This window comes from Haematobia irritans, chromosome 2 (assembly GCF_050003625.1).
Source record: "Haematobia irritans isolate KBUSLIRL chromosome 2, ASM5000362v1, whole genome shotgun sequence".
NCBI lineage: Eukaryota > Metazoa > Arthropoda > Insecta > Diptera > Muscidae > Haematobia > Haematobia irritans.
The window spans coordinates 179,296,781-179,311,234 of NC_134398.1; the positions used below are offsets into that span (position 1 = coordinate 179,296,781).

At 37.8% G+C, this 14,454-nt stretch overlaps 1 protein-coding gene across 1 annotated transcript in view; it reads left to right on the top strand.

Annotated features, from left to right (window-relative positions):
• Positions 1 to 14,454, top strand: part of LOC142225174 (uncharacterized) — a 91,783-nt gene that overhangs the window by 17,133 nt on the left and 60,196 nt on the right. The window contains exons 2-4 of the mRNA XM_075294953.1: positions 1,736 to 3,818; positions 3,867 to 7,073; positions 7,179 to 8,025. Of these exons, the coding sequence (XP_075151068.1) occupies positions 1,736 to 3,818; positions 3,867 to 7,073; positions 7,179 to 8,025 (6,137 nt within the window). The remainder of the gene's footprint in view (positions 1 to 1,735; positions 3,819 to 3,866; positions 7,074 to 7,178; positions 8,026 to 14,454) is intronic.

Genomic DNA, 14,454 nt, shown 5'->3' on the forward strand with positions numbered 1-14,454 from the left:
AGTGTTTTTTCGTAATTTTTTGATCAATTAATCAAAGAAAAACTGATTTACACTGGAAAAAATAATGAAAAAGTGATTTCCTTTATTTTTTGCCATAAGTAAAATTTTTATTTGTGATATTTTAAAAAATCAGTTTTTTGCAAAATTGGTCAAAAAATTACATACAAGTGACCCATACAAAATTAACCCAAGTTTTTTGTGCATTTTCATTAAAATCAATTCTCGGTTCGGTCGTGTAAAATAAAACAACAAAAAAAATTGAACATTGAACTTTGCACATTTTTGGTGAATTTGGACAAAACCGTAACAACGGTTTAAAAAAAAAAAAAAAAAAAAAAAAACTACATTTTGTCCAACATTAAAACCTACAGTTTTTCACGACACAATCAGTCCCTAGCGACACAACACAATCTTCAACAGCACTACAAAGCGACACAACAACAAAAACAACACAGCGGCAGAAAGCAGACGCCATTTTTATACATCCAATTACACACATACATACAAATTTACAAAGCTTCAAAGTGAGTACCTATTTTTTGATTTTTTTGTGGATTTTTGGTATAGTTTTTGCTGAGCTCATAGTTGAGAGCTTGTTGTTGCAAAGACTCTGTATAACCCGAAAAAAAAAACAACTCCGAATTTGTGATATGCTCATGACACAGAACTTTGGACACATATTTTATTACGTAATTTGAGAAAAAAATTGGAAAACGAATCATTTTGGAAAAAAAAAGCGGCTACACTAAAAGAAATTTTTTCCTCAATTCTTGTTGGAAAAAATTACAAACATTTTTAAATTTTATTTTTGCTCAAAAAATTTAATTTATTTTGTTTTCTTAAATCATAAAAAACATCAAATTGGAAAATTCATAAAAATTTTGGATTTTTTTTGTTCATCAAATCGATTTTTGATTTTTTTTGGATTTTGGAAATATTTAATTGGGAATTTATCATTTTATTTCCCGTACACCGTAAAAAAAAGAGACCCTGGAAAAAATTTACCATTGAATCAATCGGCAACAATTGAAACTTTTTTTGAAGAAAACAATTTATTTTATATTTATATTTTTTATCAACCTTTATTTCAAAGCCAATCTATCTATTCGACCCTCTGACCCACAAAAAGGTAGGAGATAGTTGGTTTTTGAAATTTTTTGACACATTTTTTTTAACAAATTTTTTTCAGCTTTTTTTTAATTTCGTTTATTTGTATTGCAAAATTGCTAAAATCCATATATTTTTGAGCATCGTGCTTTAACAAAATATTGCTTTTCTGTTTTTTGATTTTTTGTGTGTTTGGGTGTTTGGGAAATTTTTCGTAAAATTTTTTTCGAGATTTTTTTTGGAAATTTTTTGGAACATTTGTTGTAAACGTAAATTTGTGGGATTTTTTTTGTTGTTTTTACGTAATTTTGGCCCAATTTGTCTACTGACCCAATTTTTTTTGTTAAATTTGACTCGTTTTTTAATTTTTCTTGATTAGTAAATATTTTCGACACTACAAATTTTGTCCCGTTTGAAAGGATATCTTGATTTTGAAATAGTTTATTGTAGAAAATTCGTGTTTTTTCTGAATAAAACTAGTTTTTTGATTCTTTCGCGAGTTATAATATATTTTAATTTTTGACCGGTGCAAAAAAGTTTAAAATACATTATGGATAGAATTTTGAAAGAAAAATTTGCCAATTGTTTGAATGATCTCGTGGATGTTGAAAGCGTTTTATCTGTTAAGGCGGCCACCGAAGATTTACACGCGTTGGAAGCGGCTCGAGTAGAGCTAAATACGTTATGGGACCAAGTTAGGCGGGCTTATATAAACTGTCGAGATAGGGTTCCAGTTGAGGGAGAGACTCCAATAGATAAGGATAAGCTTCGCGGTCATTATAAAAACGGTATGGACGTCTATAAGACAGGTTTAAGTACGATTAACTCACAGATCTCGGCGCGGCAGGAACGGGAGAATCAGGAAAAATTAGCTAGGGAATCATTAATGACACAAAATATGGCAGTAGACCCAAATTCGACCCCAAATTTACGATTACCACCATGCGACACCGACATTTTTAAGGGCGGGTATAGCGAATGGCCTACATTCAGAGATTTATTTGCTGCAATTTACATAAATAACCCAAGATTGAGTAAAGTCGAGAAGTTATTCCATTTGACCCAAAAAACTTCGGGAGAAGCGCGGGAAATCATTACAAATGTACCCCTAACTAATGAGGGTTTCGATATAGCTTGGAGAAATTTAGAAAATAGATACGAAAATAAACGGATGCAAGTTAACGAACAGCTTAGGATTCTCTTTAATTTGCCTACAGTATCAGTTGAAAACGCGTCAACGATACAAAAATTACAACGCACGATTAACACTTGTACACAAACTTTGGAAACTTTACTAGTAGACACGGGAGAATGGGACCCAATATTAGTATACCTTGTTTCAACAAAATTACCTCGTACATTCTTGGAAGAATTTGAGAACAGTTTAGAGGATTGTTCGACACTTCCAAGTTGGCAGAAATTAGACGATTTTCTGTCACACAAGTTTAAAACATTGGAATCGGTGGGGAATATTAAAATTCAAAATTCGAAACATAATCAATCAAGATCGGATAATGATAGAAGGGGGAATCGTGTTAATAGTTTTCATACAAATGTCACTCAGAAACGTAATCCTTCGGGTTCAAGACTCAATAATAATAACAATTCACAAGCCAACCATAATTCGAAAAATATTAATAATCCTAGTCGCAAACAAAGTGAAAGCGTTTGTCCAATTTGTCGGACAAATCATTTGTTGCGAAACTGTCCCAAATTTTTGGAAAAGTCACCCAATGACAGAATACAAATAACGAAACAAAATCATCTTTGCTACAATTGTTTATTGGCCGATCATGGAGTTCGGGAATGCAAAAGTCGTTATAGTTGTAGGGAATGTAATCAGCGACACCACAGTCTGTTACATAAGGGCAATGTTGGCTCTGCCCCTACAAACACAACACATACACGAGACGCAGCACAATCTAGTGCAAGTGCTGTTGCTCTCAACACTTTAATTCATCGAGTACGAGACGGAGCACAACCTAGCACAAGTGCTGCCGCTCTCAACACTTTTGTTAATCAGGTTCAAGGTGGAGCACAATCTAGTGCAAGTGCTGCCACTTGTTCCACTCTAGTTCAATCATCGATTTCATCTAGTATACAGTCCACTTCTACTAACGAAAGGCCTAGTATAACGACTCTCACGTTGCAAGAAGATAGACCCACTCCACGACCCGAAACTACACTTTTGTTTACCGCAATCGTTCAAATCGAATCAAAGGGACAGAGATATGACGCCAGGGCAATCATTGATCCTGGGTCACAATCGACATTTATTTCTGAAAGAATCAAAAACAGATTACAACTTCCTACAGTCAGGAATTTAGTTCACGTCACAGGTTTGAGTGACACAGTTGCTGAGACATCTACAAAGGCTTGTGTTTTTAATCTTTGTTCACGCATAGACCCTACTTTTGAATTAGAGGTTTGGGCACCCGTGTTAAAGACTCTTCCGTCTAATTTACCAACGCATACTCTTGATCGAACATTGTTTGATGAGTTCCGGCATCTTAGATTAGCCGATCCGCAGTTCTTTGATAGTCGACCCGTTGATATGCTCATCGGACTTGATATAGGACCGTTCATATACACTCATGATGTTCCTATGAAATCTTTTGGCTCAATATTGGCACAAGACACTGTATTTGGATGGATAGTTGGCGGACCCATTCAACAAAATATTGAGACAACTAGGAAAATTGCTCTTCACAGTGCCTCATCTTTGGAAAAAATAATCACACGTTTTTGGGAGGTGGAAGAAACCCCAAAAAAGATTTTGAGGTCAGCTGAAGATATTTATTGTGAAACAAATTACACGTCTACGACGAAACGTAATGAAGCGGGAAGATACATAGTGACTCTACCATTCAAAAGTTGCGCAGAAATTGGTGCATCTCGAAACATCGCACTTGCACAATTTCACAGAATGGAGAAGAAATTGGCCAGGACCCCTGATATAAAGGCGGAATACGACGCTGCTATTAGGGAATATCTTCAATTGGGACACATGCGAAAAGTTGATCCACAAAATATTTACAAGACCCCTCATTACTATTTACCGCACCACGCAGTTATTAAACCAGATAGAACGACCACCAAACTTAGAGTGGTATTTAATGCATCAAGCCCTACTTCAAATAAAAAGAGTCTTAATGATATTTTACATACAGGGCCTATTCTTCAACAGGATTTGGTGTTACAAATTTTAAAATGGCGTTTTTTCAAATATGTTTTCAACGCCGATGTTACAAAAATGTATCGGCAGATATTAATAGACCCAAATCAAGCTTCGTTTCAAAGAATACTTTTCCGATTCTCCGAAAATGGCCCAGTGGAAGATTTTGAATTGTTAACCGTCACTTTTGGCGTAAATTGCGCACCGTTTTTGGCAATAAGAACCCTGCTTCAATTAGCTGAAGATGTACAAGACTCATACCCTTTGGGCTCAAAAATAATCAAAGAAAATTTATACGTTGATGATGTATTAGCGGGGGGACACACGATTGAAGACACCATCGCCGCTAGAAAACAATTAACATCTGTTTTAGACTCTGCTGGTTTCGAGTTGAGGAAATGGACCTCTAACGACCCACGTCTATTAAATGATCTACATCCTGATTTATTGTTGCCTGTCAATTGGTTAGATCTTTCTGAAGGATCGTCAACCAAGACCCTTGGCATTCGGTGGAATGTAGCGACCGATGCTTTCTCATTTAAAGCGCCAAATGTTGAAGAAAGAGAACTTTTCACTAAACGCGAAGTTTTATCGACAATTGCTAAATTTTTCGACCCTTGCGGCTGGCTTGCTCCGATCATTATAGTTGCCAAATTAGTGATGCAGCAAGTCTGGTTAGATAAAATAGGGTGGGATGACACATTAAGACCCGTAACCACTATGAATTGGAGAAATTTTGTGAAAAATAGCCCGATTATTAATACTATATCTGTACCAAGATGGATTCGATTTTCACCCTCAAGCGCGGTCGAAATACACGGTTTCTGTGACGCGTCGGAAAGCGCGTACGCTGCTACGCTTTATATTCGAGTAGAAATCGGAAACCAAGTAGACACTTTTCTTTTAGCAGCCAAAACTCGTGTGGCTCCAATAAAGAAAATTTCTCTACCGAGATTAGAGTTATGCGGAGCGGTTATGTTATCAAAGTTAGTAAATGCAATCATTCCAAATCTACAAATAGCGCAATTTACGACACATTTCTGGACTGACTCCACCATAGTTTTAGCGTGGCTTCGTAAACCACCGTGTTCTTGGAGCACTTTTGTTGGAAATCGGGTTTCCGAAATTTTAGAAAGCGTCGGTAATGAAAACTGGAATCACGTGGACTCTGAATCGAACCCAGCCGATATCGCGAGTCGTGGTTGTTCACCAGATGAGTTAAAAGAACATCATTTGTGGTGGACGGGGCCGGAATGGTTGAAATTGCCCAGAGATCGGTGGCCCAAAACTCAACTCAACGCAGATACGAATCTTGAAGCTAAACAAGTTAAAGTTTTCGCGACAACTGTTTTCGAAGACCCTTTGACCCGTTTCTCATCTTTATCACGCGCTTATCGAGTGCTATCGTATGTAATGCGTTTTTGGCGGAATACAGGTTCAAATCGGTCTCGAATTGCGTCGGAGGACATATCCTCATCTGAACTCAATGATATAAAAACTCGTCTAATCATCATTACTCAAAAACATTATTTTGCTGAAGAATATTTAGCTTTGACTCAAAAGAAGCGACTCTCGCCAAGCAGTAGTATTTTATCGTTTAACCCATTTATCGACTCAAAAGGAGTGCTTAGATCAAACGGTCGTTTAGTTCAATCTCAGGCTCTTACATATAGCGAACGCCATCCTATCTTAATTCCATACGACTCTCGGTTTGCTCTTTTATTTGTAGAATTTGTTCATAAGGTCACAATGCACGGTGGCAATCAACTAATGGTTCGTGTCATTCGATCGGAATTTTGGATTTTTCGTGTGAAACAATTAGTAAAAAAGGTTATTCACAATTGTCGGATATGTTCTATACATCGACACCGGACCCAAACTCAAATTATGGCATCCCTGCCACCAGAACGCACTATGTTATCTAGACCCTTTCAAAATACGGGCGTAGATTTTGCTGGACCCTTTGGGATAAAAAGTTTGACTGCTCGAGCTTGTCTTATTACAAAGGGTTATGTCTGTATATTTGTTTGTTTTTCGACTCGCGCAATCCACTTAGAAGCTACTAGTGATTTGTCGACCCAATCCTTCATAGCTGCTTTAGATCGCTTTATAGGCAGAAGAGGGTGTCCAGAAAAAATATTCTCGGATAATGGGAAAAACTTTATAGGTGCCGCGGAACTTATTAAAAAAGATAGGATCGCATTTATGAAATCAATTCAAGACACTACTATTCAAAGACACGCGCATCAAAATTTAGAATGGAAATTTATTCCTCCAGGGGCTCCCCATATGGGAGGTCTGTGGGAGGCGGGTGTTAAATCGTTCAAGACCCACCTTCGTAAAACAATGCCAAAAATGAATTTTACGTTTGAAGAATTATCAACTAGTTTAGCCCGCATAGAGGCTTGTCTTAATTCACGTCCGATTAGTCCAACTAGTGATGACCTTTCAGACTTAGAGCCTTTGACCCCAGGACATTTTCTGATAGGTTCTCCATTGTTGACCCCGGCAGAACCCGATATTTCTGGTGGGGATGTGACATTAATAAATCGGTGGACACGATTAAAAGTTATTTCTCAGAATTTTTGTCAAAGATGGAAATCGGAATATTTGAATGAATTACACCGTAGATACAAATGGAAATACCCACAACAAAACCTTGCCATAAATGATTTAGTTATTATAAAAGATGATCACTTACCTTCAAATGAATGGAAACTAGGGAGGGTTGTCAAAACCTACGAAGGCGCTGACAAAAATATTCGAGTAGTAGACATTAAAACCGCTAGCGGTATGCTCAGCCGACCCATAACGAAGATAGTAAAACTATTTGCGGACTGACTAGCATATCACAAATTCATCAAAAAACACGGTACTCACAAAACTTTTGTTACAGAAATGGCCGGAGTATTACCAGTTCGCGACCCATCACCAAATGGACCCTCTCGCCCCAATCGCCGACACCGACCTGCGCACTGGCAGTATGCATGTGGGCTGTGCCAAGACGACCACCCAATCAGGTCATGTGCCTTCTTCCGCCGCCAGACCCCATATCAGCGGTATGAAACAGTAGAGAGGCGCAGCTACTGCCGTAACTGCCTGGCGCGCAGTCATTTGGCTCCGGACTGCCCAGTCCTCACCGCGTGTCGGGAATGCAACCTCCGTCACCATACGATGTTGCATGGGGCTCCTCAGCTGCGAGAAACCTTTGGACGTTATACGCCACCACCGGTAGAGTTGCCATACCACCGATCTTCGGTTTTTATTCCTACAGCCCAGGTGGATATGATGGCTGAGGAGTCTGAGGACTGGGCCAGTGTAAGAGTGCTTTTATGCCAAGCTGCCACACACACACGAGTTGCTGCATCGACCGTTAACCGGCTCCGAATCCCAACAAGGGAAAAGGATGGTCGTACGTTCGCCACAATCCGACTTAGGGCACGACGCTATGGAAGTCGCCTGGTGTATAAGCTCAGAGCTTTGGTGACCCGCGACCTACCCAGACGCCCATACTCCGACCCCATCCTTGAGGACCCTGCTGCAAATATGGAGGCTCATGAGTTGGCCGATATCGATCCTAGAGGCAATGAGTCCATCGACGTCGAAGTGAGCGCAAGTGCTTATGCCTACTTGCGGCGAGATGGCGTCGTACAGACGGGCCTTGGAAGAGTTTTTGCCCAACTCACCGATTGGGGCTATGTTTTCGTGGGACCAGTCAGTAGTCCAACCGAGGTCAGCAACCAGTAAGGTAAGGTAAACTACACTCTTTCGCGGGGGGCAGAATGTTCAAAGTTTCTTTGAACCCGTTTTGAAACACTGTGCGTAGCGGCACAAATAATTTTTAATCGTCGTGTCCTTTTGTTTTTCTATTTGTTTACCTGGAAAGTTGCCCTTTGATCGATGCTTGTAGTTTTGTCGCTAAGCTTTGCATCGGCTACTAAGCATCACTCAAGAGGGCAACGAACCAGTCTTGAACCGACCATCAACTCGCGTGCGCGCTGCCGATCTCCCCCCGTGATAAACAAGTGTAGTGAAACATTCGTTATTGAAAAAATAAAACAAACTTTGAAACATATAAACATTGAAGTGAACATTTAAAAATAAAGAACATTTACAGGTAACCTATTAGTGAAGACGATTAATACACAGTGATACATAAAGACACATCAACACCATAACAACCCATTCCCCACTCATAAACCCAAAAAGAAAAGTGCCGGCCACTAACAACAATCATCATCAACAAAAAATCATCAGAACAAAATCACAACACAAAAATACATTAATATGCCTTAATACTATATTGCACAAAAATTCCATGTAATTGCACATAATATTTTCACTTAAAACTATATTGCACAATTCCCTATTGTCAAATGAATTTAAATTGAAACAACCCTTAATTACACCCTTTCCAAAAGTTGAACTAAAATTGAATTTCTTTTGTAAATAATTTCTAAATCTAATTGTAAACCTTAAAATCTAATTTAAAACTTAAATCTAATAATAAATAATGAATTTAGATTAAAATTACACCATAAACCAATTGTAAATAAATATTCCTGAATTTTAAAATTTAAAACTAAAATTTCTTCACGTGTAATTATTTCGGAAGGCAAAATTAGTTTTACTTTCCAGCTCTTCTTCAGTTCAACCCCGAACAGGTAGATTATTTTTGGCGATATGGACCAATTTTTGTGTAATAAGTCATCGCCTATATATAACTAAAGACCGATATTGACCAATTTTTACATGGCTGTTAGAGGCCATATATTGACAAAATGTACCAAATTTCAACCGCATCGGATGACTTTTGCTATATATAATTATGGACCGATATGGACCAATTTTTGCATGGTTGTTAGATACCATATACTAACACCATGTACCAAATTTCAACTGGAGCGGATGAATTTCGCTCCTCCAAGAGGCTCCTGAGGTCAAATCTGGGGATCGGTTTATATTGGAGCTATATATAATTATGAACCGATATGGACCAATTTTTGCATGGTTGTTAGAGACTATATACTAACACCACGTACTAAATTTCAATTGGATCGGATGAATTTTGCTCCTCCAAGAGGCTCCGGAGTTCAAATCTGGGGATCGGTTTATATGGGAGCTATATATAATTATGAACCGATATGGACCAATTTTTGCATGGTTGTTAGAGGCCGTATACTAATATCAGGTACCAAATTTCAACAGGATCGGATGAATTTTGCCCCTCCAAGAGGCTCCGGAGGTCAAATCTGGGGATCGGTTTATATGGGGGCTATATATAATTATGGACCGATATGGACCAATTTTTGCATGGTTGTTAGAGACCGTATACTAACATCAGGTACCACATTTCAACCGGATCGGATGAATTTTTCCCCTCCAAGAGGCTCCGGAGGTCAAATCTGGGGATCGGTTTATATGGGGGCTATATATACTTATGGACCGACATGGATTTTTGCATGGGTGTTAGAGACCGTATACTAAGACCACGTACTAAATTTCAACCGGATCGGATGAATTTTGCTCCTCCAAGAGGCTCCGGAGGTCAAATCTGGGGATCGGTTTATATGGGAGCTATATATAATTATGGACCGATATGGACAAATTTTTCCATGGTTGTTAGAGGCCGTATACTAACATCAGGTACCAAATTTCAACCGGATCGGATGAATTTTGCTGCTCCGGGAGGCTCCCCAAGCCAAATTTGGGGATCGGTTTATATGGGGGCTATACGTAAACGTGGTCCGATATGGCCGATTTTCAATACCATCTGACCTACATTAATAACAACTACTTGTGCCAAGTTTCAAGTCGATAGCTTGTTTCGTTCGGAAGTTAGCGTGATTTCCACAGACGGACGGACAGCCGGACAGACGGACAGACGGACGGACGGACGGACATGCTTAGATCGACTCAGAATTTCACCACGACCCAGAATATATATATATACTTTATGGGGTCTTAGAGCAATATTTCGATGTGTTACAAACGGAATGACAAAGTTAATATACCCCCATCCTATGGTGGAGGGTATAAAAAGATCGATCCAATACGTATATAATTCAGTTTGACAAAGTAGACATAAAATTTTGACAAAATTTTCTACAGAAATAAAATTTTAACAAAATTTTCGATAGAAATAAAATTTTCTCAAAATTTCCTATAGAAATAAAAATTTTGACAAAATTTTTAATAGAAAGAAAATTTTGACAAAAATTTCTACAGAAATAAAACTTTAACAAAATTTTCTATAGAAATAAACTTTTGACAAAATTTTCTATAGAAATAAAATCTTGGTAGATTATTTTTGGCTCGAGTGGTTATGAACCGAATAAAATTTGAACAAAATTTTCTATAGAAATAAAATTTTGACAAAATTTTCTATAGAAATAAAATTTTGACTACGATGAAAATTTTATTATGAACCGAATAAAATTTTAACAAAATTTTCTCTAGAAATAAAATTTTGACAAAATTTCATATAGAAATAAAATTTTGACAAAAGTTTCTATAGAAATAAAATTTTGGTAGATTATTTTTGGCTCTAGTGACAACCATGATTATGAACCGATATGGACCAATTTTTGTGTGATTGGACCAATTTTGGTATGGTTGTTAGCGACCATATACTAACACCTCGTTCCTAATTTGACCCGGATCGGATGAATTTTGCTCCTCCAAGAGGCTCCGCAACCCAAATCTGGGGATCGGTTTATATGGGCGCTATATATAATTATGGACCGATGTGGACCAATTTTTGCACGGTTGTTAGAGACCATATACCAACATCATGTACCAAATTTCAGCCGGATCGGATGAAATTTGCTTCTCTTTGAGGCTCCGCAAGCCAAATCTGGGGATCGGTTTATATGGGGGCTATATATAATTATGGACCGATGTGAACCAATTTTTGCATGATTGTTAGAGACCATATACCAACATCATGTACCAAATTTCAGCCGGATCGGATGAAATTTTCTTCTCTTTGAGGCTCCGCAAGCCAAATCTGGGGATCGGTTTATATGGGGGCTATATATAATTATGGACCGATGTTGACCAATTTTTGCATGGTTGTTAGAGACCATATACCAACACCATGTACCAAATTTCAGGCGGATCGGATGAAATTTGCTTCTCTTTTAGGCTCCGCAAGCCAAATCTGGGGATCGGTTTATATGGGGGCTATATATAATTATGGACCGATGTGGACCAATTTTTGCATGGGTGTTAGAGACCATATACAAACATCATATACCAAATTTCAGCCGGATCGGATGAAATATGCTTCTGTTAGAGGCTCCACAAGCCAAATCTGAGGGTCCCTTTATATGGGGGCTATACGTAAAAGTGGACCGATATGGCCTATTTTCAATACCATCCGACCTACATCAATAACAACTACTTGTGCCAAGTTTCAAGTCGATAGCTTGTTTCGTTCGGAAGTTAGCGTGATTTCAACAGACGGACGGACAGACGGACGAACATGCTCAGATCGACTCAGAATTTCACCACGACCCAGAATATATATACTTTATGGGGTCTTAAAGCAATATTTCGATGTGTTACAAACGGAATGACAAAGTTAATATACCCCAATCCTATGATGGAGGGTATAAAAAGAAATTTAATTTGATTTTTTAAATAAACGATTTCACCGATTTACACGCGTTTTCCCTTGATCAAATTTTGACCTATCATCCTTTAACGTGGGTTTGAGCTGGATGAATGTATATGTATATATAACGACGATAATCTGGAGGGCTGTGATAATCGTTACAAATGAGGAATGTGGTAATACCGAAAATGCAGTCCAGCCAACCATTTTACAGTCTACAGGACATTGCCCAAATAAATTTGTCGAGCATACTTTTCCTTTGTTGCTAAAGTAACACTAGTAGTTTCGTCAACGCATGGTTTTAAAATGAAATCTAAACAACAATAATAAAATATAAATTTGTATATAATTTTGTACAGTTTTAAAATTTGAAAAAAAAAATTTATGTGAAGCTGCGAGGTAATTATCTTGGCATCTTACCAAACTCATGAGCATACCTGTTTAAATGAGTTTATTTACAAATAAGCCTGTGCTCTTCTTTTCCCTCCACGAACACTCATTCATTTGGCTACTACTCTCCTTTTGAACTTTTGAATAATTGAATGGTGTTAAATGCTCCATAATCAAGGCGATGGTTAAACTTTCTTATGCATATCCTTCAATTAGTCCCAGAGGTAAAATTTACACAAAACTGTAAAAGAGCATGCGTTTTCACGCAATAGTTTTCTATTCAATTCTTAAAAGTTGTTGTTGTCGTTGTTGTTTTGTCGTCCCTGTAAATACAAATAAAAAATTCTTTTGTTATAAAAATGGTATTTTGTTAACTCTGCAAACAAAAGATGCAAGGTGGAAAAGCACTGGAGTGAAAAAAATATAATAAATAAATTTAATATTCCAATTGAAATTTCCATTCCTGTTTAGTTCAGTACTCATGCACATTCAGGAATAAAATTTAATTGTAATTAACGCCCACGCACATTCACGAAATTTAGTGTGAATTTCATTTACATCACGTGACCTGAAACTATCGTTACTCACAAAATTTTTCGTCGCGCAAAGGTGAGTCGCTCTGACTACAACAGAGTAAGTATGCGAGTGTGTGCGCGAGCATGCATAACCAATCAAATGTCGTGTGTGAGAGTGAGTCAATAATCTGTTCATGAGTAACAAATTTCGTTAAAATACGCTCATGAGCATAATCGCGTGCACGATTTGAATTCGCTTACAATTTTAGCTGCACCTATAGTGTTAAAATTTAAAAAAAATCTGGATTTGAAAATGGCTACCACATTTTTCTCTTTGGCTAACCTTTTAGCTCTTATTCGCATTTTCGTACTCTCAAACAGTAAGTGTCAAACTTAACATAGGACCCAACCGTGAGTCACTGTAATTTTCGTAAGTTAGGTGAATTTTCGTGAGTAAGAAGATTTTTCTTGAGACACGAGAATGCATGTGAATTCCCAGAGTTGTCGAGAGTCACGACATTTCTGCGTATTATAGGCCTCTGATGATCAAGAGCAGCGTTTTCAGCATGGTTTCACCAAAAATACAAAAAAAAAAAACTAAAAGAAACAAGTATATACGGCCGTAAGTTCGGTCAGGCCGAATCTTATGTACCCTCCATCATGAACTGTTATCCACTGTCAATTACTTGGGTTGTGGTAACACTTGCCGATGACAAGGTATCTTAAAACTTCTTAACACTGTCTTCTAAATTGTAAGTTAGTCCATACGGGTTATATATTAAACAAAACAAGTATATACGGCCGTAGGTTCGGCCAGGCCGAATCTTATGTACCCTCCACCACGGATTGCGTAGAAACTTCTACGAAAGACTGTCATCCACAATCGAATTACTTGGGTTGTGGTATCTTAAAACTTCTTAACATCGTTTTCTAAATTGTGAGTTAGTCCATACGAGGTATATATTAGACAAACAATTTATGTATAGGTAAGTCTACAAATAATTACAATTCGACATGGAAATTGAAATATGGGGGTCGCTTTTATGAGGGCTATATAGAATTATGAACTTGATATGGACCAATTTTTGTGTGATTGGGGATCGATTTATCTGTGGGCTATATATAACTATAGACCGATATGGACCAAGTTAGGCATGGTTTTTAACGGCCATATACTAGCACAATTTACCAAATTTCAACTGATTCGGATGAAATTTGCTCCTCCAAGTGGCTCCAAAACCAAATCTCGGGATCGGTTTATATGGGGGCAATATATGATTATGGACTGATATGGACCACTTTTGGCATGGTTGTTAAATATCATATACTAACATCACGTACCAAATTTCAATCAAATCGGTTGAATTTTGCTCTTCAACGAGGCTCCGGAGGTCAAATCTGGGAATCGGCTTATATGGGGGCTATATATAATTATGGACCGATGTGGACCAATTTTTGCATGATTGTTAGAGACCATATACTAACAGCATGTACCAAATTTCAACCGGATCGGAAGAAATTTGCTTCTCTTAGAGGCTCCGCATGCCAAATCTGGGGATCGGTTTATATGGGCGCTATATATAATTATGGACCGATGTGGACCAATTTTTGCATGGTCATTAGAGACCACATGCCAACACCATGTACAA